Here is a 22,705-nt window from a genome sequence, read left to right on the forward strand (position 1 = left end):
CCCTCTTCTAGTCTCTATGTATACCATGCACACGTGATGCACAAATATACATGTAGACAAAACACCTATACATATAAAATCCAAATAAAGCAGCTCTGACCTTCACACACACACACACACACACACACACACACCTACATACACATGGACAAGCACACACAGTGGACCTTAGCTGGCATGATGATATGTATGCCCCAGCAGTCAGTAGGCTAAGGCAGGAATATCATGAATTTGAGGCTAGTATAGGCTAGTAGCAAGTTCTAAGGACAGCCTACATAGTAAACTTCTATCTTAAAAGCAAAAGCATAAAAATAAATAAATAAATAAATAAATACATGGAGCTACATTAGGTAGACCTGGAGTGAGCCCCAGAGTACCCACCAAATGAGCTTTTCTTATTTGCTCTCATTCTCTCTCTTGCTGTCCTAGTCAGATGTGTTTCTCTCCCTAAGCCTCAGTTTTCTCATCTGTAACATGGGGACAGTGGTACTACCTCCTGGAATGGTTAGAGGAATTTAAAGACATATGTATATATCTTCATAGACATATGTATATGTCTTCATATATTTATAAAGAGTCCCAGGGGAAGGCTTGGCACCCGATGGGCTCTCAGAGATGGGGGCATTATCTGTTCTGTGAGCCTGTGAAGGGAGTCTCCACTTAAGCATCACATAGCTCAAAAAAAATTGGCAGCATGCTCGACTGGCAGAAGGTATAAGCCTTGAGCCTCTGAGGACTGGACCCTGGTGAGCTCACGTAGGGATTCATATGTACCATCTAATATACACTCTCCATCAAAAGGTCAGGTGGTTGGGAGGAGGAAAAGGAGCGTCCTCCCAGAGCACCAATGAGTACCATCTCCCAGGAAACCCAGCCAGGAGCTACCATGGAAACCGCTGCTGTCACATGCACTTGTCACTCTAGGCTCCAGAGAAAAATTCTCAGGTTCTATTTAAGAACTAATAAAATAATGATGGTTTTGCTCACTCTCAGTGACCTCCCCAGCCAGGGTTTCTGCTCCTCTCCTCCCTCCTACTAGGCTGTCCTTGCTCCCTGAACCTGCTTTCTATCCCTTCCTTTCCTACCCATTCTCACCAGTAATTCTCTCTCTTTGCCCTTTTCTAGGTCTGTCTCTTACTTTCTCCCATAATTTCTGTCTTGCTGTGTTTCTTCATCTCTCCCATGTCTCTGCTCTCCATAGCTCTGTCTCTTGGTTTCTCCTCCACACTCACAGGTGGCCATGCCTAGGGACTGGTCCTGTCCTCCTGGTCCCTGGTCCAGGCCAGTCCAGACCTGTCCAGCTCGCCCTGATCTGCTTGGATTGATCTGTCATCCCCTCTAGACTACAACCTGAGTCCTGTCGGTGTCTCGGCCCCCACCCACAGCCTGGTACACTGCAGGTGCTCCACTACCAGAGGGTGGGTGTGTCAGAGCCTGGGTGGGAGGGAGGATTACAATGGTTCAGGCTTGCACTGTTTTCCTTTCTTTTTCTTTCTTTCTTTTTTTTTTTTAAATGAGTCTTCCTTACCCCTCCCACCCCAAAATTTGATCCAAAGAAATTGCTCAGCTGTGACTGCCAGGGTGTTACCATGGTTACTGGGTAGCACTTGTGGCTATGGTAACAGGAAGCTGCCTGTTGTCTCGGCAACGAGCACATTGGAAGGGATGGAGTGGCCCCTGATTGGTGCAGAAGCAGTACGTTTTCTGAGGGGAGGGGGTCAGATCATCACCTTCTCAGGCCAGATGGGCATCAGTTACCCCTTCCTCCAGGAACAGGAAGGCCGCTGTCCCTTCCTCCCGGCACTCAGCTGTCTGCCCCCAACATCAATCCCTCACATCCCACGCACCCAGCTCTTGGCAGTTTACTAAGACCTTCTGCACCCCCATTACCTCATGTGATCCCCACAACACCTATGAGAGAGGAAGGTGAGATGGGGATTCAATCATGAATTCACTTAGGGTGGTTGGGGGATGGGAAGGTGGGGGATATATATTAAATCACCTAGGAGCTTTTTCAGGTTTATACAGTCCCCTACTTTAAGAATCTAATATGGTTCCCAGGTGATTTCTAACCATGTCTGATGAGGGAACCCTTGAATAAAAAGGCGAAGCTGGCCGGAGGAGGGAAGGGTTGGAGGGAAAAGTTAAGTTGCTTTCTAGACTTATAACCTGAGGGATGGAGGGTTGAGTTTGGGTGAGAAGATGAGCTGGGGTTCTGCTGTGTCGAGTGAGAAGTGCCAGTGGGCCTTTCTAACCACGATGCCCAGCAAGCAGCTGGAAACATGGATCTGAGGCTCAGGAGGGAATGTGGGCTGGAGATGCAGAGGTCTGAGTCATCCCTAGATAGCTGCTGAGGCTGAGGCTGTGGGTGTGGGTGAGGGGATCCAAGAAAAATTGGAAGAGAAGGATGAACAGGAAGAAGATGGCGCCTAGAGAACCCTAGCACTGTCAGGGAAAGGGGTGCCAGGGGGGATGGAAGGGGGAGTGCAGAGACTGTCAGGCCACAGGCACAAGAAATGTCTTCCCTGATTAGTAAACTGAATCTGAGAGACAGTGGCTTACTTAAAATCATACAACCAGGAAATGGCAGAGTTAGGGGTATATAGCACTATGTCTGAGTCCCAGACTGTTTAATCTAAATAACACACAGCTATATTCTCAGTTTTAGACATAACCACAAATGTGCGATAGCAATTACACCCTCCCACCTAGTTCCTCTCACTCAAAGTCTTTATGTGAGTCCAGGAGTCTAAGGAACGGGTGCCACGAGGAATCTCCCTGAGTCTAAGACAGATGAGTGTCTCTGTCCACTGTATCCACCCTGTTTGCTCCTGAGCTTCCTGCCACCCAGCTCTTCAGGTTCCAGCACTTTCTAAATACCTGGCTTTAAGAAAGGAATCTTGGAGAGAATCTATAATCCCAATGGGAACGGAGGGGTGCAGAGTGCAAAGGGCACTGGGGCTCAGAGCCCGAGAAGCTCAGTGGGAAGAAAGGATGAAACCTTGGGCCAGGCCGTCACGCTAAATGGCTGTGTTGGTCCCGTGTCTTTCAGATGAATCGTCCGATCCAAGTGAAGCCGGCTGCCAGTGAGGGCCGAGGAGGTAACTTCCCTGTCTGACAAACCTCAGAGTGGTTCCTGTGTAGAGGACGGGTGGGCCCATTCCTGGAGTTAGTCCTCAGCCAGGGCTTATGACTGGACCAGCCTAGGTCAGTAAAGTCTGGAATTACATCTCAAGAAAGAGCTCAGCCATTCCAATTCAGACTGAGAAAGGATAGGGTTCTGGGGAGTGCAGACCAGAGGAGACAAAAGGGCAGAAGCAGAGGAAGGGAGCTCCTGTTGCCTTACTCCTGGAGAATGGTTATTGCTGCCTTGCTAAGTAGAATTTACAGGTGCATAACGAAGCAAGCTAGGATTGTTCTTCTTTTCTAGATTCCTCTGGGTCCACAGAAGGGGCCACTCATTCCTTTCCCATAATGGCCTGATTAATCACCATAGGACATGAGGCTGGTATAACATATATTGTGAGCCATAGTAAGAAACTTAGCTGTGTGCTGGGAATCACAGATGTCTTTAAAATATTCAGCTGGGCAGTGGTGGCACACACCTTTAATCCCAGCACTTGGGAGGCAGAAACAGGCAGATTTCTGAGTTCGAGACCAGCCAGGTCTACAGAGTGAGTTCCAGGACAGCCAGGGCTATACAGAGAAACCCTGTCTCGAAAAAACAAAGAAAAAAATATTCTTAGCTGCACTTTTTCCTGATAGTGAGACTGCTGCTTCTTAAAAACGAGGGTGGTGTGGGGTCTTCTTACAAACAGCTGTTTTCTGGCTGGCTTCCCTGCTAGATCGGCCACGCTGACTTCTCCAAGCAGTTCTTGGCGTCTTTCTTGCCTTTGCATCTTAGATGATCCCAGGGTATCTACCTACATCCCTCATGATGTCTGCTAACTCTCCTCCCCCTCGATAAAATAGACTTGTTCCCTGTGTATCTTACCCAAGACCAGCCGTTGCTTTGTTATGAGAAAGAGTCTATCTCAAACTCATTTAGGGGAGAATGGAACTCAGTGGATAGAGACGTTTATTGACACCCTACTCATTCCTTCACATCCTCTCTTGTTCCTGTCTACAATAACTGGGAGCTTTGGTGGCATCAGGGTTCTGTTTGGTCTCAATAAATGTTCCTTCCTCCTTTCAGATTCTCAGACCTTTGTCTCTGATTCCTGATCTTGGGTCAAGATATCATTGGCCCCTCGTTGCTGTGGAGAGATATTTCTAAGTTCCTTTTCTCTTTCCACTCATGTCCTCCTTTTTCATCTCAGACTTTCCAGACAGACTTTTATGATACATACAAAACATGTTCAAACTTCTCTTCACCTTGGGTAGCTCTGTCAGGCATCAAAGCCATTGTTGGCCATAATCTAAACCCTACTCAGCCCATATCCATGAGACAGTCCCACGAATAAGTCACCCATGAGCACATGAGTGAGCTGAGAAGTAAACAGAATGAGCTGTAGTTCATTTAGCCATCCAAGCAATGTGTTCCAAGTGACTCCACATTAGGGGTACAGAGGACTGGTAGACCTGGTCCCATGGAACCCCCAGGTTACAAGAGAACAGGCAGGAAAAGAAACAAGGGGTCATTATTCATTGTGAACAGGGTTTCTGAAGAAAAAGTCTAGGATGGGCCTGCAGGGGGCCACAAATAAGGGGTAATATGCTATGCTGGGATACTAACCTATGTGGGGAGGACCAACTGAGCTAGGCAGAGAAAGGAAGAGAGAGGGAGCATACATCTCAGGAAGAGGGGAGAGAGAGGGGAGGGCATACTCAAAGGCCCCAGAGCTCGGGAAGATATGGTACAACCTGGAGTCTTATTCACTGATTGGTCCAAGTCCTGAGGCACTCTGCACATAGTCCTGCATGTCCCACCAGAGCTCAGCAGGCGGCTGCTCAGAGGAAACCTCCGTGCAGTCACGCTTCTACTCGGCACCAGCAAGAGTATTAGCAATTTCTTCCTTCCCTTTTTGTACAAATTTTGCTGGTGTCACAACACTGACAAATTCTACACATGAGGCATCTCACCTGTCCACCTGCTCGTGTTCAGAGTAGTCCAGGGGCAGAACAAACAGATCTGGCTTGAAAAATCAAATCTTCCTAACAGCTGGGCTTATTGCTTCTGAAGTTTTATGTTACACAGATTTTTCTTGACAAGTGATGACTTTCAAGGACTATGCATCCTGAACACTTCTTTGAATAATCCTTGCAAATATGCACGGCTGGATTTCTCACTGCCTCCTCACTACACTTTCTGGAGAGTGGTGAGTGTAGTAAATCTTGCAAAGTGCTCAGGCCTTTGCCATTTAGGAGCGTTTTACTTACTGACTGATCTGCGGGTTCTAGAATTTGTGGCCAATCAAAATGTGTTGCTCTTCTTCTGGGAGGTCACATATTTCTTCTAGATGAAAGAAAGATTGTGTATGTGTGTCTGTACATATATATATATATATATATATATATATGCCTTCAGGGGCCAGAAGTGGGTATTGGATCCCTTGGAGCTGGAGTTATAGGGGTTTGTGAGCTGCCCACTATCCAGGACTCTGCCTCCTAGGCCTCTCATAGAGCAGTTCCCCTCTTAACCACTGAGCAGCCACCACATACCTCTTTTCAGCCACCACATACATCTTCTAGGGTTTGTTGAATTTTAACACTTGTCTAAGAGGTGAGAAGCTGATTTTGTTGTTTGCTATTTGTTTTTGAGACAAGGTCTCACTATGTAGCTTTGGTTGGCCTTGAACTCAGAGATTCCCCTGCTTCTGCCTCCCAAGCACTGGAATTAAAGGTGTACATCACCACCATGCCTGACTGAAAGGCTCAATTTTTTAAAGATGATTTTGGATTTCTTGCCTCTGAAATGTAATAAATGACACCATGAAACAATCCGTCCCATTAAAGTCTTATTTTAGTGGCTTCAAATATTCTATGAGCCTGTTCATAGCTGTTCCTGTATTCTATGCTGGTGAGCCTACATATCTTTATTCTTGCTTGAGTGGAAGCCTTTACTTTACATCTGATTACTAATAGTTTCTGTGTCTGAAAAGGACATTTGTGTGGATGAAAAGTGAAAAGATATCAAGGTTGCTGATGCCCACACTCCCAGAATTTGGGAGGCTAAACCAGAAGACTTACCATGAGTTTGAGACCACAGTAAGTATCAGGGCAGCTTGGGCTATGATGTCAGTTCCCGTTTCCAAAACAAAAACCAAATTTTTTTCTTAAAAAAAAAAAAAAAAAAAGACATTGATACAGGTGAGATAATTCAACAAGTTAAAGCCCCTGCAGCTAAGCCTGACTTCCTGAGGTCATTCTCAAGGACCTATATGGAGGAAAAGGCAATGACTTTCACAAATTGTGCTCTTAGCGCCACATTCATGACATGGCATGTGAGCACACATACACACAGATAACAAAACGGAACATATAAAAAATATCAAAGCAAATGCAACCTAAAATTCTCCCATTTTTCTTCTGGAAGGAATCATATGGAGTGTACGTTTGTGTGTGTGTTTTGTTTTTGTTTTCATAAAACAGAAGTCAGAAAGTAATTTCAGGAGGCTGGGAAAGTAACCCTACAACTTATTACAAAATTTACATCTAAATTACTAAAATGGAAAGTACCTTAGTGTTTTGTTAAGTGTACTGTGAGAGCCCAGATAAACCCATCCGGTTGACTTCTTTGGTACCTGAACTGTGGTTACCTTATCATCCATACAAAAATATTCTATCCTGCACACGTGAGCCTTTGTACAAAAATAGTGTTCTGGTTTTGAATTTTGAAGTCAAAGCAATGCATTCTTTTAATCAATAAACATGAGGTTTGTGATAGTGATAACCAGTGTACACACTAATGTCCTTTTAGATGTTAGTGGTAACCCTGAAGATTCCATGTTTCTCTCCCTCTGTCCCGTGAGTGTGTGTGAATGTGTGTGTGTCAGCTATACATCAAACAGTATGCTATTAAAGAAAAATGAATTGAATTTCCTAGAATAAAGCCAACTTCTATCACATGAATAATAGTTTGTTTCTGTGTTGACCATATGTGGCATCAAAAACTTTTCCTCCAGCATTTGGCTTTATTTTAAAGTGAGTATTAAAATGCTTTCTGAAACCAGATGCCGTGGCTAATGTGATTAGGCCTAGGCACTTGGGAGGCTGAGACAAGAGGACCCTTGAGCAACACAGTAAGACCCTATCTCAATAAATAAGTTTAAAAAGTTTCCTGAGATAAGATCCCAAGATTTATGTATTTCAGAATGAAAAATATTACCTTCAAATTATCTGAAATTAGAGGTAAGGATCCTAAGTCTATCTGACAATGATAACTACATAAGTTGGCATTGTGGGTCATCAGCATGAGGGCCACTATGGATTTTTCTTATTTATATTGTCTCTACTTTGGATACACTAATAATAAGTCAAACTGTAAGTATAGTCTTATTGGAAAATAAGTTTTAGTCATGATAAAAATCGTCAAAATCAGTGAACCACTAATTTGTATTTTCTTCATTTTCAATTTTATAATACACTCAGTAAATTAATAAATCACAATGGTGATTATTCTGTTTGTTCTACTTCCCAACTTGGCTGTATTTTTTTTTTAGCTACACAAATCTTTACACATCCAGAATGCCTAAGGTACAGAAATAGATTAAGTAATCAATACACCCAATCAATACACTCTTTCTACTTTTTAATTAAGTAATTAATTAATTCAAAGCTTGAACTTGTAATCTTCCTGCTTCAGACTTAGAATGTTAGAATTACAAGTGTTCACCACAACACCCTGGTTTAATTTTTTAAAATTATCTATGTGCTTGCCCAATTTTCATATTCTGCATGAGTATGGAGTTTCTGCAGAGGCCAGAAAAGTGTGTTGAATCCTGTAAAATTGGAGTGAGAGATTTTATGAGCCACTAAATGGATGCTGGGAATCAAACTGGGTTCTCTAAAAGAGCAACTAGTGCTCTTAACCACTGAGCCATCTTTCCAACTCTTTAATTTAAAGAGCATTATTTCTATTTTTGAAGTTATAATATAATTACATCATTTCCTCTTCCTTTTTCCCCCTCCAAACCCTCCATATGCTCCTCCTTGCTCTCTTTCAAATTCATGGCCTCTGTTTTCATTAATTGCTGAGGTAATTGCTGCCCATTTACAAAGGTTTGCTTAGCTGTAAGACTGGATTTTAAGTAATAAATATATGTTACTATCTGACCAAGTGCTTTCTAGAGTCCCAGCATATTTAGTCTCCCTAACCCCTGCCTCTCTTCTTCCTCCTCTTTTCTTCTTCTTCCTCCTCCTCCTCCCCTAGCCACTCTTTCCTTCTTTGAAACCAGAATGCATATTTTATGATTGATTGAAATCCTCAAGATGAACTGGATGCTGCAAGAGTTGCCCCCTTGGGTTCAGGTGCTGTTCCTTCGTAGAATCCCTATCTGGGTCTTCAATAGACCATCTTTAGGTGCCTCACCTGCCTGGTAGTGTTTCGTCTCTAGTCTTGGCACTTCAGTTATACTTTCTTTTGTGCTTGGCAGGGTAGCCACATTTGCCACAGGTCGACTTCTGAAAGCAGTAGATCTTAAAGCCACAGTGGCAGCACTGACTGCATCTTATTGGAATGCTTTCAAAGGATGATATTCCAGTCTTCGTCTTGCTTCTGCCGCTGAGGTCAAAGAGCCCCCTACACATTCTTTTTAAAATAATTTTTTAAAAAAATTTTAATGTGTGTGTGTGTGTGTGTGTGTGTGTGAGACTGTGTGAGTGTATGCCAAATATGTTAGTGCTCCCAGAGGCCAGCAGAAGGCATCAGGGGCCCTGGAGCAAAAGTTATGGGGGGTTATGAGCTGCCCAGTTTGGGTGCTGGGAACCAATGCCAGTCCTCAGGAAGAGAAGAGAGAACTCTTTGTTTAGTTGTTTTTGTTTGTTTATTGCCTTTTAAGAAAGGATTTCATGCCAAGCAGTGGTGTGCACACTTTTAATCCCAGCACTTGGGAGGCAGAGGCAGGCAGAGGACGCCTGAGTTTGAGGCCAGCCTAGTCTACAGAGTGAGTTCCAGGATAGCCAGAGATACATGGAAAAACCTTGTCTTGAAAAAACATAAATACATAAATTAATTAATTAAATTAAATTAATAAAAATTTAAAAAAGAAAGGATTTCACCGTGTAGCCTAGGCTGTCCAGGAACTCACACTGTAGATCAGGCTGGTCTCAGAGATCCACCTGCTTCTGCCTCCCTAGTCTTGAGAGCAAATTCGTGTACAGCCAGCTGTGTATTACTGTTTTAAATCAGACATATACATTAGCAACAGCTGTTATAACACCAGTTGATAATCATTTCTGTCTTTGGTCCTTAGGCTTCTTAAAAAATCCCCTCACCCCCGCTCCTACATACACAACTCAAGTTAACTCTTTGCTTCCTGCAATGTGTTCTGCCTCTGAAGGTAAAGAAAGCTATTTTCCTGCATCTTAGCTGGGTGCAGGTCATGCTAACACAATGGTGTAACACTCTCGGGCCTTGGCTGCAGTGGAATCTGATACTCTCAGACACTGATGTGTACCCCACAAAGAGAAATACACCCTGAAGTGTCTTCTCTCTTTAGAGTCCTGGTTCACTTTTTTTTTTTCTCAAGACAAGGTTTCTCTGTATAGCCCTGGCTGTCCTGGAACTCACTCTGTAGACCAAACTGGCCTCGAACTCAGAAATCCACCTGCCTCTGCCTCCCAAGTGCTGGGATGAAAGGCATGCGCCCAGATAGGTTCACTGTTCTTACCCAGCCCTAGCTCTCTTGCATCACAATGAAGGGCCAATGAAGCCTCTTTTCCATTTCTTGCTCCAAGTCCTTTTGTTGCCATCCTCCTTAGTGCTCCTTTTTATGTTTTAATGGTAAAATACAAAGACCCAGGTCCTGATAGATGGATCAGTAGTTAAGAGTACTGGAGGTCCTAGGTTTGACTCTGAGTATCCACATAGCAGTTTACAAGCATCTGTAACTCCAGTTCTGGATGATCCGTTGCCCTCTTCTGGCCTCTGAGAACACCAAGAACATGTGGTGCACATATACACATGCAAGCAAAACACCTATATGCATAAAATAATAAGGGTTTTAAAAATTCATTGTCTTAACCATTATACTTACTAGTGTTAAATATATCCACATCTTTGTACAACCAATTCCAAGAAGATTTTAATCTTCAAAATGTAAACAGCCTGGGGAGAGGACTCAGTAAAGTATTTGTGTGCAAGTTTGAAGACCTGAGTTCCATCCCAGCCCCCATGTAAAAGTCTACATGCCTATATGTGATCACAGTACTGGGAAGGTAGAAACAGGAAGGTTGCTAGATCTTGCTGGCCAGCTAGTCTAGTGAGCACCAGGTTCAGTGATAGGCCTTGTGTCAAAAAATAAAAATGATTGGAGAAGAGACCCAGTGTCCACCTCTGGCTTCCACATCCATTCATACACATGTGCACATGTACTCCCCACAACACGTACACAGAATGTGCATGCACACACACAAAACCTGACCCCTGAGACTTGATAACATTAAACTCCTCCCTGTCTTTGTAGCCTCCAGCAAACACCATTCTCCTTTTCTAAGAGTCAGACTATTCCAGATAACTCAGGTGAGTGAAAATAGGCAGCATGTGTGTTTTGGCGACTTGTCTTGCTTTGATCAGCATAATGTTCTAAAGGTTTACCCCTCAAGATGGGATAAGTCAGACTCTTTTCCTTTTTAAGACTGAGTAGCAGCCCACTGGATATGAATGCTGCATCTTATTTATCCATTGATCTGCCCATGGGTGTGTCTGTTACTTTCACCTTCTGGCCATGGTGATTAATAGCATTGTAACTGAGAATGCAGACAAGTCCTTAGAAACCTGCTTCCCCAGGGGACAAATGCCACATGATCTCACTTGTGTAAAATCTAAAAAGGAACTCATAGAATTGAGTAGAATAGTGCCTAACAGTGGCTAATGGGAAAAGGGAATGGAGAAAGGGGAGATGTTAGCCAAAGGCTCCAGGTTTCTGTTAGGCAAAGGAACATGTTTTAGTGCGTTGTTACAGAGCATGGCAACTGTAGTTAATAATGAACTGTCAAAAAATGACTCAGCCATTAAGGGCACATGCTTCTTATGCTTCTTATGCTTCTTATGCTTCTTATGCTTCTTATGCTTCTTCTTCTTCTTCTTCTTCTTCTTCTTCTTCTTCTTCTTCTTCTTCTTCTTCTTCTTCTTCTTCTTCTTCTTCTTCTGGAAGAACAGTTAATGCCCTTGCCCAATTAGTGATCTCCCCAGCCTCTGTGGGATACTTTCATTTAGATTGTTTTAAATACTGGGACTGAACTCCAGAGCTTTGTCATGCTATACATTTTTGTCATGTTCTGCCATTGAGCTACATCCCCAGTTCCACTCAGATATTTATTCCTCATTCTTATAGTATCCTCTTTTAAACCAACTGGTAGAGTTTGAGTTAGAGGAAGCTGATATATCTGGACTGTTATTGCCATCATTCCTATCCAAAGGGGAATCAGTAAACCTTAACAGCCTTCATGGATATCAATGTGGAGTTTATGCTTAAGGGTCCAGGCCTGTCTTTGACAAAGTCTCTTAAAGTCATCTCAGCATTTCTGAATTGTTCATGGTCACTGTTACCCTGCTCATTATCCTGTGAAATACTGACTCCTTGGAAAGTAGCAAAAAAAGGTTCCAGAATTCAAGTGATACCTTGGAAACAGGTACAAAACCTAGCTCATAATGAATGCTTTTTTCTTTTTCTTTTTCTTTTTTTTTTTGTTTCGTTTCTCTTTTTGGGGGGCCTGGGAGGGTGGGAGGAGGTTCCGAGACAGGGTTTCTCTGTGTAGCCCTAGCTGTCCTGGAACTCACTCTGTAGACCAGGCCAGCCTCAAACTCAGAAATCTGCCTGCCTCTGCCTCCCAAGTGCTGGGATTAAAGGTGTGTGCCACCACCGCCCAGCTATGAATGCTCTTTTCAATGATGAATTCTGTACATCCCAGTAGTCCAGAACCATCAGTTCAATGCTCTGGTGGAAATTACTAAATCAAAAGGTTCTTACTGGGACAGGGGTGGGGGGCAGAATCAGAGGTGATAGCTAGACTAAGGCCACCTTTGTCCCCCATGTACACCATGGACAGAAAAGGGTAACACAGCGTTTAGATGAAGAACTGGAAGGCCACCGTGCACACAAACCTCTCTACTCTGTTAGAGGTTTCATCTTAGCTTGTGCTCTCTTCTCACATAGGGCTACCCGGATGTTGGTCCAGGAGCATGATATCTCACATACCCTACCAGTGACATGCTCCAATAGAAACGAGAGCAGCATGAGGTCCCTTAGCACTGTGGAGGCCCCAGAATCTTCTCTAGACATGTCCAGGCCCTTTGCAGACATAGGCATAGTCTAATGTCAATGCTCACTTGGAACAATAGCACAGACTTCTTAACGTTTGATGTTGGACATTTCTCTGACCACATGAAGCCTGCTCGTCAATGTTAGGGCAAAACCATTAATTTTATATTTATACAACACCCAAATCCACACCGATGCCATCTTCCAACTCCTTCCATTTCTGGAAGGTAGAGTGCCATCTTCGATGTTCCTGTCTCCCAGCCACCTGCATAGCCCCTTGTTTTTTCCTGCCTTCTTGAGTCATCTGGCACTCTATTTTTTTATGGTTCCAAAGGGCTTTCCTTGGATCACACAGGGAAGATTTCAGCTCCCCTTTCTGGCTTTAGTCCGAGTATTTCTGCTTTTCTCTTACATCTTTACCTTCACCGTAATATTTTATTTGTTTGTTTGTTTGTTTATTGTGTGTATTTGCGCACACACATGCCACAGCAGTGTATGTGGCAGTCAGAGGCAACTTGTGTGAGTCAGTAATCTCCTTTCACTATGTGGGTTCATCAGGCTTGGTAGCAAAGTGCTTTCACCCCGAGCCAGCTCACCAGCCACCATCTTGATATTTTTGCTGAAACAATATCTTTTGCCACTTTTTTAAAAAAAGATTTCTTTATTATTATACACAGTAGCTGTCTTCAGACTCGCCAGAAGAGGGCGTCAGATCTCATTACGGGTGGTTGTGAGCCACCATGTGGTTGCTGGGATTTGAACTTAGGACCTTTGGAAGAGCAGTCAGCGCTCTTACCTGCTGAGCCATCTCGCCAGCCCTCTTTTGCCACTTTTTAAAGAGGTTGGGAAGCCAGTGGTCTGTTCCATGGGCTCAATTCTCCCACTAATGCCTGTGGAAGCAAAAACACCCACGGGATTGAACTCTTACTCCAAAAGAGGTTTAGGAATGGGGTTTTTCCGAGCTCTGGGATCTCAACGGTGAAAGCTGAAGTCTGATTCCCAACTAAGCCTTCTTTCCCAGGGTGCACCTCACCGTTCGCTGGCAAGCCCCGCCCCTAGTTTAAAGGCTTACTTTAGTACAGAAAGAAGCCAGATCTTAACAGCAGGTCCACTGGTTTCTACCCCTCAATCCCAGCTTTCAGATAGTGCTTGCAGAGGTCTGACTTGGAAGATATACAGCCAATCCCCAGTTCACATCCAAGCCCCTAACCTCTGCTCCTGAGACACAGGCTCGGTTTACAATCCCGTCCCTTTCTCTGTCGCTCCCACAGGAAGTGTGGGTGCGCGGAGAGATCACTGGCTCTCAGCTGATCGTCTAGGTCTACAGACAGAACGTGTTCTTCCAAAGCATATACAACAGAGGAGAAACTTAACACGGGAGAACACGCCAAAGAGCAGGTTACAGGGCTCAGAGAGGGCCCTGGAATCTAGGCCAGGAGATGGAAAGGGAGTAGATCTGGGGATTAGGAAAGGGGTCAGGGGCTCAACAGGCACCTTGGGGAAAATGCTCATGTTAGAAGCTCAGAAAAACAAACTTCCTCTGCAGTTCTTAGATTAGATTTGGTGCTGCGGGTAAGGACCCACCACTCCAGAGCTAAGTGTCTAAGGCTAAGACAGTACACTAGATAGATTCCATGCTGGACTTGTTTGTTTGGTTTGGTTTGGTTGACAGAGATCTCCTTAATTTGAGCAAGAAAGGCCATTGATTTGGCCATTGATGCTGAAAGAGTCTCCAATAGCATTGCCCAACTCTTAATAACAAAAAAAGCCCAAATATAACATGATATGTATGGGGCTCTGCTCCCAACCCCACCCCCAAAACTCAAAACCGTCATCCCTTCCCACAAGAGCAGCTATGAGGGTTTCTGTGAGCTTCTTCAGGACTCAGGTTTTATGACAAATTTCAGCTGAGTTTCTTCCCTTAAGATCTGCCTGTAGGTCACTTTGCCCCTCAAAGAGATCTAGCTTTAGGGTCCCATGGCCTTCTTGCTCCCCAAATGTCTTCCCAGAGCTAGACTGGTAAGCCACCTTCCCAAGCTCCTCAGGCGACTCTGGGGAGTCCAAGAACACTTAGGACTCCCAGGTCATTCCTGGCTTTGTCCCCAGAGGACCGGAAGCTGTTTGTGGGGATGTTGGGCAAGCAGCAGGGTGAGGAGGATGTCAGACGTCTGTTCCAGCCCTTCGGCCACATCGAGGAGTGCACTGTCCTGCGGAGTCCTGATGGTACCAGTAAAGGTGACTTGACCTGCCCCTGGGATTTCCCGATGATCTTTTCTTAGCTCTGACTCCTGCAGCCGAGAGTCATTCTATCCTTCTCTCCTGCACCAGGCTGTGCCTTTGTGAAATTTGGGAGTCAAGGAGAAGCTCAAGCTGCCATCCAGGGACTACACGGTAGCCGGACAATGACGGTGAGAGCTAGGGATCTGGGCTAAGGGGTGAGGCCATAGGCTCTCTGAGTCCCCAGGGCAAGGGCCTGATGGGGAAGGCACTGAACTCTGAAATCCTCGCCCTTCTTCTGCCCAGGGCGCCTCTTCCAGCCTGGTGGTGAAGCTGGCAGATACCGACCGGGAGCGCGCGCTGCGAAGGATGCAGCAAATGGCAGGCCAGCTGGGAGCCTTCCACCCGGCACCGCTGCCCCTGGGGGCCTGTGGCGCCTATACCACTGCGGTAGGTAGCAAACCAGGGTGGGAGCGGGGAAGGGGAGGGGAGGGCAGTTACTAGCCTCAGAGGCCTCTACACACGCCCTCCTTCCTTCCCCAAGATCCTGCAGCACCAGGCAGCCTTGCTGGCGGCAGCGCAGGGTCCAGGGTTAGGCCAGGTGGCCGCGGTGGCCGCCCAGATGCAGCACGTGGCAGCCTTCAGCTTGGTGGCTGCACCGCTATTGCCTGCGGCAGGTAAGAGATCCAAGAGACTAGAACCATGGTTGGGATAGCTAATAAAGTGCCACTTCCTGATTCTCTCACCTCCCTACAGCCAATACATCCCCTGGTGGTAATGGCCCTGGTGCACTCCCTGGCCTTCCAGCGCCCATGGGAGTCAATGGATTTGGCTCCTTGACCTCCCAGACCAACGGACAGCCAGGCTCCGATACGCTCTATAACAACGGGGTTTCCCCTTACCCAGGTGGGTCACCATACTCTACTGACCCAACCCACCTGGAAACAGAGTGGAAAGAGACGCTTTCCGGGCGAGGATCTTCTTGCGAGGGGGGGGGGGGGGGGGGGGGGGGGGAGAGAAAAGATTCCATATTCCCAGCTGCCTTTCATAGCGGTCCACACTTCCACCTAGGGTCTCTCCCCTGGCCCCTGTCCACCTGCCTTCATCACGGGCCTTGGGCCCCTCTCTCTCCAGCCCAGAGCCCCGGGTGTGGCTGACTCCCTGCAGCAGACCTACGCTGGGATACATCACTATGCAGGATTCATTTGGCACTGCCTGGCCCGGGGACATGGATGTTGGGTGTTAAAGGGCCTCAGAAAGAAGTAGGGAGATTTGTGGGAGGGTTAGACTCTGTTCCAAGGAGTCAACCCTTCCACCCCATTCAGCCCCAGCCCCAGCCCCAACAACCCGTCTTAGGACAAAGGTTATGATGAACTGGGTTGGATCTGTCAGAGCTGGCCAGGCAGATGGGGATCTGTTGGGGAAATGGCTCCTGGGAGTCACTGCCTATTCTCACCTCTGTCTCCAGCAGCCTATCCCTCGGCCTATGCGCCAGCGAGCACAGCTTTCCCCCAGCAGCCTTCCACTCTGCCTCAGCAACAAAGAGAAGGTGAGGGACTTGAAGCAGGAGATCAGGGTTATTTGGAGGGGTAGCCCTCAAGGTTCCTCTCCTGAACAAGCCTGCTACTGTTCCCGCAGGCCCCGAAGGCTGTAACCTCTTCATCTATCACCTGCCTCAGGAGTTTGGGGATGCAGAACTCATACAGACATTCCTGCCCTTCGGAGCTGTTGTCTCTGCCAAAGTCTTTGTGGATCGTGCCACCAATCAGAGCAAGTGTTTTGGTGAGCTGAACCATCCCTGTGCCTCAGGATTCCCTAGGGACCATACATAAGGCTTCCAGAGACTGAATGTTATGGGACAAAGTATGGGCAAAGCAAGCCTTATTTCAGATCACCTGAGAATCTTGGGTAACTAGAATGTGAGAGATCAGGAAGGCTTCAGCTTTTGGAGTTTGTCCAGAGCAGGTGGAGTCTGGGTTTGGAATCAAGAGATGCCCTCCAGCCCCCAGCTACGGTTCTGAGGCCAGAATTGGAAGACTGGAGCAAAGAAAGCAATGGACCCAAACCAGGGAAATAGTCTAACCAACTCACCGTCCCTTCCCCACACCAGACTTCCTTCCCACCTTTCCAGGAATCATACCTTTAGGAATGATTAGTCTCTATTAAGCTATGCACACATACATGTTCACGTATTTAAGCAATGAAAAGTTACACATGCGATGGCCCTAGCCTGGAGATTAGAAAGAGAGAGTCTGGCAAGCTGGATTCCCAGGTAACCTGTGTGCCCACACCCTCCAGGGTTTGTTAGTTTTGACAATCCAACCAGTGCCCAGACTGCCATCCAGGCCATGAATGGCTTTCAAATCGGCATGAAGAGGCTCAAGGTCCAGCTAAAGAGACCTAAGGATGCCAACAGGCCTTACTGATCTGCGCTCGCTGACCAGTCACAGACAGGTGAGTTCTTTTTGTTTGTTTGTTTGTTTGTTTTTGTTTTTCAAGACAGGGTTTCTCTGTATAGCCCTGGCTGTCCTGGAACTCACTCTGTAGACCAGGCTGGCCTCGAACTCAGAAATCCGCCTGCCTCTGCCTCCTAAGTGCTGGGATTAAAGGCGTGTGCTACCACTGCCCGGCCTGACAGATGAGTTCTTGATGCATGTCAGGCAAATGGGTCCCAGGTCACAAGACCCTGCCAGCTTTATGACATTGGAATACTGCCCTACGAGAAATCCAGGAATAAAGAAGAGCCAGGGTCTAAGATGAGTTAGACAACCCGGATGTTTCCAGTCTTAGAGAGACAATTCCTAGGAAAATTTAGCCCACAATAGTCTAGCAACAGCTGCAGTTTAAATGAAGAAGAGACCAGCTAGTGTGGAGGTGAAGGGAGAGAAGCAGCGGTCCTCAAGAGCTAGCTGGACCTACAGTGCTTAGTGGGTAACCAGTTGTGAGGTGACAAGGTCCAGGTCCTGCAACCCGGAGAGGTGTGCTGTCCTTGCGGGCCCACTTGGCCTCAGCTCACTCAAGCTGTTCCAGAACACTGCAGGGCATTGGCAACAATGAGCTGCCTAGGATCTAGGCAAGGACTGGCCAGGATGCTGCTCAGAAGTGAAGGCCTGACAGCAGAGAGATCATGGGGCGAGGGGGTGAGGAGGAGGTGGGAGATGTGAGAGGGTATGAAGGATGGAGCCACTTTTGTCTTACCCTCTAAGGTGACATTTCCCTTCTCCCTCCCGCCTCCTTATGAATTAATACCCAACAACAGAAACTGAAGAGTGAAGAAAGGAAACGGAAAAGCACAGAAATGCTGGAGCGGCCCTTCCGGAAGGAGTGGCGTCAGACGGATGTGGATCGGACCCAGGGCTGGCGCCTGGGGCTCAGGCCACTCATCATGTGGGTTGTTCCATGGAGCGCTCAGGCTGTCAGGGCAACCAGTGCTGGCTGAGGATCGACTGCTCTAAGGGAACCAGCAGAGGGCCTCGGGGGTGCCAAGGGCTTCTCAACAAGGGAAGCCCAGACTTACTTTGTTCAAAATCATATCATTCCTTAGTGTTTAGGGACCAAAGGACTATTGCTTTTTTTAAGAATATATATATATCTATATAAATTAAAACAAAGAAAAAAAACAGGAGACAAAAAAAAAAAAAAGACAGTATAGAGTCTCATAAAAGCTGCCTTTAAATATCCCCAGGAGACAGGGTGGAGGAGGCCCTTGATAGCCCCAGCCTAGGCAGAGGAGGCTGTGGAAAGATTGTCCTGTGTCTCACTCCTTCTTAAGCGATTCCCTTACCCCACCTGTTAAGAATATGATAAAGGATGTGAAGTCTAGGCTCATATTCAAGCAACAAAAGAGGGTCATGGAAGCAGTGAACCCACAGTCCCTAAATGCAGATAGTACCCCTTAAGAGGCCTCAGGAGGCGCTCAGGCCTGCTCTGGTCTTTGCTACCCTAGGAGGCTCCCAGCCATCAGAAAGTGGGAACATGCCTTTCCTTCCTGGCACCCTTTCCTGTGGAGCCACAGCCTCCCCAGGTAGGAGGAGAGAGAGAGTCTTTCCCTTCCCAGTCAGGTAGACCAAGCTCGCCTTTGGCTGAGCCGAGACACCTCCTGTTTCCCCTCCCCTTGCGACTACCCCAGTGTCCCCTTGCTCCAGGCCACCTTCCGTCTCTTAGTCTAAGTTTGCCCACTTGTAAAGTAGACTCAAGATATGTGTAGAGGGCTGTGACAACAGACGTGGAAGGCTTGCTGCTGTAAATACTGCCACTGAGAAGGGGTCATTTTCACTATGTAGAAGCTTCAGAATTAGAGGTCCCTCTTTACCCAGGACCTGGGAGGGAAGTAGATGTTTTGCCAAAATACTAATTCATTCCTTTAAAAAGTACATCTTTCCTATGCAAGTGTGTCTCACATGTGCTTACCCAAGGTGCTTTTAGATGGTGAGCAGTGTTCAGTTTAGAAGTGGTGTGTGCTCTTGTCTGTCTGTCCTTGTCTGTCTGTTGTGTACAGTGAGTGCCATATAAAGCTGATCAATGGTGGTGCTTCCTGCCTGTTTCTGTGAGATGGGCAAAAGATTCAGCTTAGAACACCACAACTCACCTTGCCTTGGTCAGCCTTTCCTGGGCCTGTGGAACCTTGAATACATTTTTCTTCCTGTGGGAATAATTTAGTTCCCATCCTGAAGTCATGAATCTACCGAGTTTGAGGCCCCACAGAGTGGGAGATACTCTGGACTGACACTGGAGACCTGCCATTTGATGTCACTGGGACAGTGAAAGATGTGGGTGGGACAGAGGATAGTTCCTTCCAGGCTCTTTCTAAGAAAATGTGTTCCTGCCTGTCCCTTGTTTTTGACCAGTTTTTGGAAGTAATGAGACTGAAAACTAGATTTGTCAGTAACATTACCAGGCACAGTGTGGTTTACATCCACAAATAATTGCCAGCTGGGAGAGGAACTAGTGTCAAGGCACATACACACCAGTTGGGTGTTAACCCATAGATGGAGTACCTCAGGTATGGGTGGAGATGTGCAACATCTGTCCACTCAAACAAACAGACTCGTGGGCCTAGAGACATGCTATGCATGTGTTTACCTTGCAAGCACAAGGACCCTGAGCTCAATTCCTCAGAGCCCACACTAAAAAACAAAACCAACCAAACAGACAAAATAACCCCATAAAGCAAAAACGACAAAACAAAACAAAAACCAGGCATGCAATTATAGTTTCAGCACTGGGGCAACAGAGACTAGTGAATCTGTGAGTCTCACTGGCCAGCCATTTCAACCTAATTGGTGAGTTGAGTCTGAGGACAATAAGAGATCCTATCCTATGGCACCTGAAGAATGACAGCTGAAGTTGTCCTCTAGTCTCTGCATGTTTGTTTACACACACTGGCACAAACAGAAACAACCCTCAGGTGCTCAGGTAACTACCAAGTACCAGGAGTTAAGGGAACTGGATAGACACATATGGTCCATACCAGCAAGGAAACTACTAACTCAGGCTCAAATGTTAGGAGAGACCCATGAAAGTCTTCCTGAAGGTTAAGGTGAAGAATTTCCAAGGTGACTGGAGATATCCAAAGTCTTTGAGCAACCACATTATTTTGAAAAAGTATTTATGACCAAGAAATAATTGCACATTTCAGATTCTATTCTGTTCTAGATAAGACTCTCTCAGTACTCCTAAGTCTACTCGGAACCTTAACTCAGATTCATGTCAAGGCCTTTGAAACAATCCAACTTCATGCTATAGGGCATGAGTGAAGGCCTGGCAGACACTAGATTCCCAAGCTGTGGGGGCCGGTGTGATCTAAAACAAGGATTGGCCAACTATGGTCTGTCAGCCCGGCCTCTGACATGTTTTTGTTTGACCTACAAATTAAGAATGATATTTTTAAGAATTTATAACTTTTTTCAAGGATTTTGATATTCTCTTTTAAACTGCAAGTATGTGCACCTGTCTCTTTGTGGTGAAGTGCCCTTGAGTGCAGGTGCCCACAGAGGTCAGAAGAGGGCATTGGATTTCCTGGAACAGAAGGTACAGGTGTTCGTCAGCTGCCAGACGAAGGTGCTGCAAACTTAACTTGGCCCTGCGCAAGAGCAGTGCACATTCTTAACCACGGAGCCATATCTCCAGGCCAGTTTTTGTATGTTTTAAAGGGTTGTCGAAACAAAATGTCGACACAGAGCTCTATGTGGTTTACAAAGCTTAAAACATTTATCTGGTCCCTTAGACAAGTTTACTGACCCTTGGTAAGGTAATAGAAGATTTGTAAAATGTCTGAGTTTGAGCAACCTGATGTTACGTCTGTTTGTATGTGTATGTAACAGTCTGGCCCTTTTCAGTTGCAAGTATCAAAAACTGAACACAAACACCTCTTAGTCTATAGGAAATTAAATAGCTTACAGTAGGTCAAAGGACAGACTTGCCTCCAGGCATTGATGGGTCTAGGGGTTTAAATGCTGTCTCTACCTCTTGACTCTGCTTCCTTTTATAGTTGATCTCACTACTTCTAGCTCTAAAACCCTAGGGAAGACTTTTTCTCAGTCTTGAGCATGTACATACCTCTAAGATGGAAAATTGGGCCACTTTTCCCAGCTCTGTGAGGCAGGAGGAGTAATAGTTCCCCAAAGAAAAAGATAACCAGCAGATGAGCAATTTACCCAGCATATTTTACCTTCTGTTGGATCCACTTAAACTTTCACCGACAAACATACAATTTCCAAACTCTGACTGCGTAACAGTCGAACAATCCTAGGCCCAAGCAGAGCATACAGCATCTACTTTCTGATGAGAGACAAAGCAGTTACAAACACAATTGTTTTACCCAGTCCTGGTTACTTAAGATGTGTGATTCTTGATCAGGTCTAGATGTATTCTTAAGATTTTTGCAGTATGTGCCCAAAGGGGTAATTTATCCACTCCTACATAACCAATCTAAAATAGTAGATGGAGATTGGACCATAATTTTTTTTTTTTTTTTTTTTTTTTTTTTTTTTTTTTTTTTTTTTTTTTACCAAACTCTTCCATTTGGAATAAGACAAAAGACTCCGATAGACAGCACTTCCTTCTGCATAGCGGAATGAGTGCTCTAGATCCTTTCCATTGGAAAGTATCTCCTTTATTGCCCTTTTGTGGACCTCCCTGAGAAGATAGAATGAAAATATCCCTCACCCAGTTTTTCATGACTTTGCATCTAAGAATTGTCTTAGTAATTCAGCACCCCCAGATAAAATACCTTGACACAAAGCAACTTTGGAGAGATAGAGACAATCTTGCAATTCGAGGATATAGTCCATCATTGTGGGGAAGTCAAACAGGAGCATCAGACATCTAGTCACATTACACCCCATCCCAGAGCAGAGAGAGATGAGTACAAACCTGCTCAACAGCTTGCTTGCATCTACTCAGCTCGATTTCTGCATTTTTACACAGTTCAAGACCTTCTGCCTTGGGACTGGTACAAAGAAAGACCCATGGTGGGCTATATCAAGACAACCCCTCACAGACATGCTCACAGCCCTATTCAATTATATAGACAATTCCTCAGTAAGACTCTTCCTCTACCATGTGATTCTAGGTTATGTCAAGTTGTCAATGACCATAATAACAATAGGTCACAATATGAACATTCCTCTGCTCCAGCTTCGTGGTTTTTATAATAGTCCACCTATCATACTGCAGAGGCAGCTCTGATTCCATCTTGGATGATCATAACCTTAGTCTTCACCAGGTGGTCAAAATCCTGAGTGGTGCTGACATCCAGGAGTCAGCCTGAAGAAGATACTTGTGCAGGACTGAGGCAACCACACAAGTTCTCATCTGCCCATCAGTCTACAGCTTCCTGCACGCTTCTTATCAACAAAAGACTACTGCGGAGGCCCTGTCAGCTAATGCTGGGTCTCGAAGCCTTTGAAACCTAAATAGCTTGGAGACCGTGAGCAGAGTCTTCAGCCCTCAATAGAACTATTTACCCCTAGATGCCACTCAGGTAACTGAATGCAGAGGAAAAAGGCCATTTGGTTTGAGAGGAGCATGGTGACCTCTGACATTAGAAACAACCCTGGATGTGC

The 22,705-nt window shown here is 45.7% G+C and overlaps 1 protein-coding gene across 9 annotated transcripts in view; it reads left to right on the forward strand.

The window, feature by feature from the left end:
* Positions 1 to 19,169, forward strand: part of Celf6 (CUGBP Elav-like family member 6) — a 29,064-nt gene extending 9,895 nt beyond the window's left edge. The window contains exons 1-12 of one of the 9 annotated variants that reach the window (XM_031343876.1): positions 963 to 1,418; positions 1,771 to 1,926; positions 3,053 to 3,101; positions 14,529 to 14,657; positions 14,751 to 14,830; positions 14,946 to 15,089; positions 15,184 to 15,316; positions 15,396 to 15,545; positions 16,108 to 16,188; positions 16,278 to 16,421; positions 16,938 to 17,093; positions 17,899 to 19,169. In XM_031343876.1, the coding sequence (XP_031199736.1) occupies positions 3,053 to 3,101; positions 14,529 to 14,657; positions 14,751 to 14,830; positions 14,946 to 15,089; positions 15,184 to 15,316; positions 15,396 to 15,545; positions 16,108 to 16,188; positions 16,278 to 16,421; positions 16,938 to 17,065 (1,038 nt within the window). In that variant the 5' untranslated portion in view covers positions 963 to 1,418; positions 1,771 to 1,926 and the 3' untranslated portion in view covers positions 17,066 to 17,093; positions 17,899 to 19,169. Of the gene's footprint in view, positions 1 to 962; positions 1,419 to 1,572; positions 1,927 to 3,052; positions 3,102 to 14,528; positions 14,658 to 14,750; positions 14,831 to 14,945; positions 15,090 to 15,183; positions 15,317 to 15,395; positions 15,546 to 16,107; positions 16,189 to 16,277; positions 16,422 to 16,937; positions 17,094 to 17,898 lie in introns of those variants that run through there. The other 8 variants (XM_031343873.1, XM_031343875.1, XM_031343874.1 and 5 more) reach the window with 8 other exon arrangements.
* The last annotated feature ends 3,536 nt before the right edge of the window (positions 19,170 to 22,705 follow it).

Source organism: Mastomys coucha, unplaced genomic scaffold (assembly GCF_008632895.1).
Source record: "Mastomys coucha isolate ucsf_1 unplaced genomic scaffold, UCSF_Mcou_1 pScaffold23, whole genome shotgun sequence".
Taxonomy (NCBI): Eukaryota; Metazoa; Chordata; class Mammalia; order Rodentia; family Muridae; genus Mastomys; species Mastomys coucha.